Raw genomic sequence first — 3,689 nt, 5'->3', positions numbered from 1 at the left:
TATTTATAAATGGCAATCAATATTAAATAAGGCAACCAATACATAATATTATTGTGTCTCAGAAATAAACAATAAATTAGAAAGGTAAAAGTTTGAATTATAAAAGAAAACAATTATTCATAATCTAAGCTGTACGTAAAATTATGTGTACACCAGAATCAGTATGTATAGGTTCGCTGAGCTCTCCAATTTTTAATGCAAATGATGCATCTTCGAATGGCTTTTGCATTGTGCCTCTAGTAAATGGTCCCAAATCACCACCGCGTTTGGCCTGAACTACAATCTGAATATTTCTGGGCAAGTTCAGCAAATGATGCTTTGCCAGAAACAATTTGTTCGCGATAAGCTATAATTAAATATAATTTAAATTTTATTAAAAATCATTAAAATATAATAAGTTAAATATAGAAATATTTACATTTTATGATGTCAATTGCTTCAGATTTTGATCTAGTAATACGTTCTTCCCGCCACGATGAAGGTCGGCGTGATTTTTCATGTTTAACCAATAAATGACTACATTGCACTTGTTCAGGACCAGAATTTGATGAAGCTGTATTTTCAGATGCTGGTTTTGTTGGTACAGACCATTGGCTTTCTTTAGTTAATAAATTTAAATAATAGGTTTGACCTGAAAAGTTATGATTAAGTTTATAACATGTATTTATAGTTACATACTGTTCTAAGATTAATTGATAGCTTACAATAAAAATATTCAAAATAGATGTAAAAATGAATGTTTAAGATGCAGAAGAGAGAATCTTATTTGATGGGAAAAAAATAAATCAATTACTTAAATTTAAGCATTTTTTTAAAATTATAATTTATAGTTTATTTAATTTGTCTTAACCTTTTGCATGACAATCAAAGTAAAATTTAAAATTTAAAGAAAAAGTTACTTGTCCTAAGAATATATTTGTTATACCTATTAACCATATTATTCATTAAGAATGCGTGATACCCGTATATTGATGGTTAAGAGTACATGACTATCAAGTACAAATTTATGCATTTCTCAGGAATCCCATCAAAAGATTTGAGAATGTATAAACAATAAAGAAATAATAATAGAAATTTCTTGTCAAATATGCATGTATCTTATTCTGTCTGTTTATATTATTATAGTGAATAACCTCATGAATAACTTAGTAAAATTCTACATACAAAATCAAAATTATGGTGTCACAGTCAAGTTTAGAGTTTAAACGTCTTTTATCCAAATTGAAAAATAGAATATATTCTAGATAATTCTCTACTCTTTCTTACACATACATTATTTAACAAAAATATTAAGTAAGTATAGTGTATGACTTTTTTATACTGTACTTAATTTGTCATAAGAACCAGAATGACCCATTACTGTGAATGGGTATGATTCAACTAAGTAGTAGGCATACACATGTTTTTTAACTTGGTATGAGTGATAGACAGATGAAGTCTGATCGTCACGGACAGAAATTAGTCGTCATAGCCAGAGTGTAGTGTCTTTAAATCTAACTTATTTTTAGACATTTTTTTTACAAAAAAAAAAAAAGAGATAATAGTACCTCGAAAATGCTTTCCTCTTCAAATTTATAAGGTAATTATATGTTCAAACTGTAATAATAGGTAATCCAGAAGATACAATTTTAATTTTGAAATATCTATTGCATCAATATTATTTATGTTGAATGTCCTAATACTTCCAAATCAACACAGAAAAGTATTTGTGTACCAATTTAAAACTATACATTTAATAGTAAATAAATTGTTAGTTTAACAATTTTATACCTGTATATTGAAATATTTGAAATAACTAATAACATATTAAATTGGGTTAGATTAATAGTTAAAATTTTAATTATTCAAGTAAAACTAAATTTAATGTTTTTATTTTTTAAATGTGCCTGTCTATTATTTGTTTAAATGTATAATAAATATTCTTTGTCTAAGTCTCAGTTGAATTTTTACAATATTACTAGGTAAAATATACCTATAATGTTTTTAAAAATTAAGCAGTAAAAGTTTATAGTTATAGTCATGAATTCGTAGAAAAATGCATTAATTTTTAACTAATGTATTATAAGTGCTTTTCTAACAGTTTGAATTATATACCAAACAATGAATTTATTTCTTCATTATATTTTTTTTTACATTTTATGAAATATTTTTTGTATGTTAGATAGGAATATCAAATATATTTTTTTTATTTTAAATAAAATTAGAAACTTATTTATTCATAATATTTTGATTTTTAAGATACCTAAGTAATTAAAAAAAAAAAAATAAATACATGAATTTGGTTATTAGAATTTTAAATATATATTTAAGGTTGTATAATGCATACCCCAAATTGTAATTTTTATTGTTTTTTATTCTCTTGTATAAGAAAAATAAATTATTACCTATATATTTTGTCAAATTATGACAGTATGGCTCAAAAAATACAGAAAGGTCATAAAAAAAGTTAAAATTATAAGTGTAATTATTCATTACATGGTACCTATATATTAGACATTTGTTATCAACCATAAATCATTTGTCATAAATCCCTATTAATTGTCCATAATTTTCAAAGTAATTTGAACATTTTACAAATAATTCAATATTAATAACTAAGTATAAAAATTAAAGTTAGAAATAATATGTTGAATAAACTAAGATAATACAAAAACTTGCTAAAAAAAAATTGCAATACTATTTAATAATGAAGAACTCATAGGTCTCACTCTTCTTAGTCAAACACCTACACGGTCATATAATACCACCGCTAAAATCCAAAACACTCAAATTATGCAACAAAAAACTAAGTAATGGCAACAGTTTGAAAATATTAAATTCCATCATAACAGTTACAGATAAACTGCATTTATTTCAAAATAATTCCACATTATATAACATACCAGTAGATCGGCTCACTCGCTTCTCCCATCCGGTCGGAAGTTGTTCTTCTTCGCTCATTTTCCTGTTCGAAAACTCCGGTTTTCCGTTACGTTTCTACGACGCCGAAGAATCACTGAATAGTCAAAACACCACAATTTTGTGGGTAAACGTAGAAATAAATAGACTAAATTACAAATGTTGTTCACCCTTTTTATAAGACACATGAATATATGTATAAATTGTGCTGTAGGGAGAATTACGATATGGTTAACACACACTCCACACGGGGTGAAAAGCAAACAAACGCATAAACAACGGAGACGGACCGAAAAATTTTTTAATCACAATACCGAAGGCGGCCGAAAACTAACCCCACGGCCCACAGTTATGGTATAATACAAATACCAATTACCAGTAACCAATTTATAACGGTAACGACAGAGCGACATAAACAAATATCTCAGCTGATCGTATTTTTATTATCTTTGGAAATTTTACCGAGAAAATTGAGAAAACGTATTTTTTATTAGTTGAATATTAGTCAAATTAATTTTCAACGTTTTCTAAATCTACCATCGAATTACAATACGCAAAATATTTTAATTCTTGAAAAATATAGTACATTTTAATAATCACACATTCGTTTTGTCGATTTTACTCATTGAATAGAACGAAACAATAACCACATTTTAATCAATACACTGTAAAACGTTTTATGCTGATTAAGAACGTTTCATATCGGTCCGAAAAAGATGTAAAATTAGAAAGCTCAATAATTATTATTTTGATAAAAACTATAATATCATTAAAATACGTCGATAAGCAAT

The 3,689-nt window shown here is 26.1% G+C and overlaps 1 protein-coding gene across 1 annotated transcript; it reads right to left on the bottom strand.

Moving 5' to 3' along the window:
* LOC113554041 (peptidyl-prolyl cis-trans isomerase NIMA-interacting 1-like) lies at positions 1-3,223 on the bottom strand. Its single transcript, XM_026957696.1, is given in 4 exon segments — positions 1-271; positions 273-346; positions 419-631; positions 2,883-3,223. Coding segments are annotated over 4 exon segments (492 nt in total). The 5' UTR covers positions 2,941-3,223; the 3' UTR covers positions 1-124.
* Between the last annotated feature and the right edge of the window lie 466 nt (positions 3,224-3,689).

This window comes from Rhopalosiphum maidis, chromosome 2 (genome assembly GCF_003676215.2).
Source record: "Rhopalosiphum maidis isolate BTI-1 chromosome 2, ASM367621v3, whole genome shotgun sequence".
Lineage (NCBI taxonomy): Eukaryota > Metazoa > Arthropoda > Insecta > Hemiptera > Aphididae > Rhopalosiphum > Rhopalosiphum maidis.
This window is presented reverse-complemented; position numbering and strand designations above follow the sequence as displayed.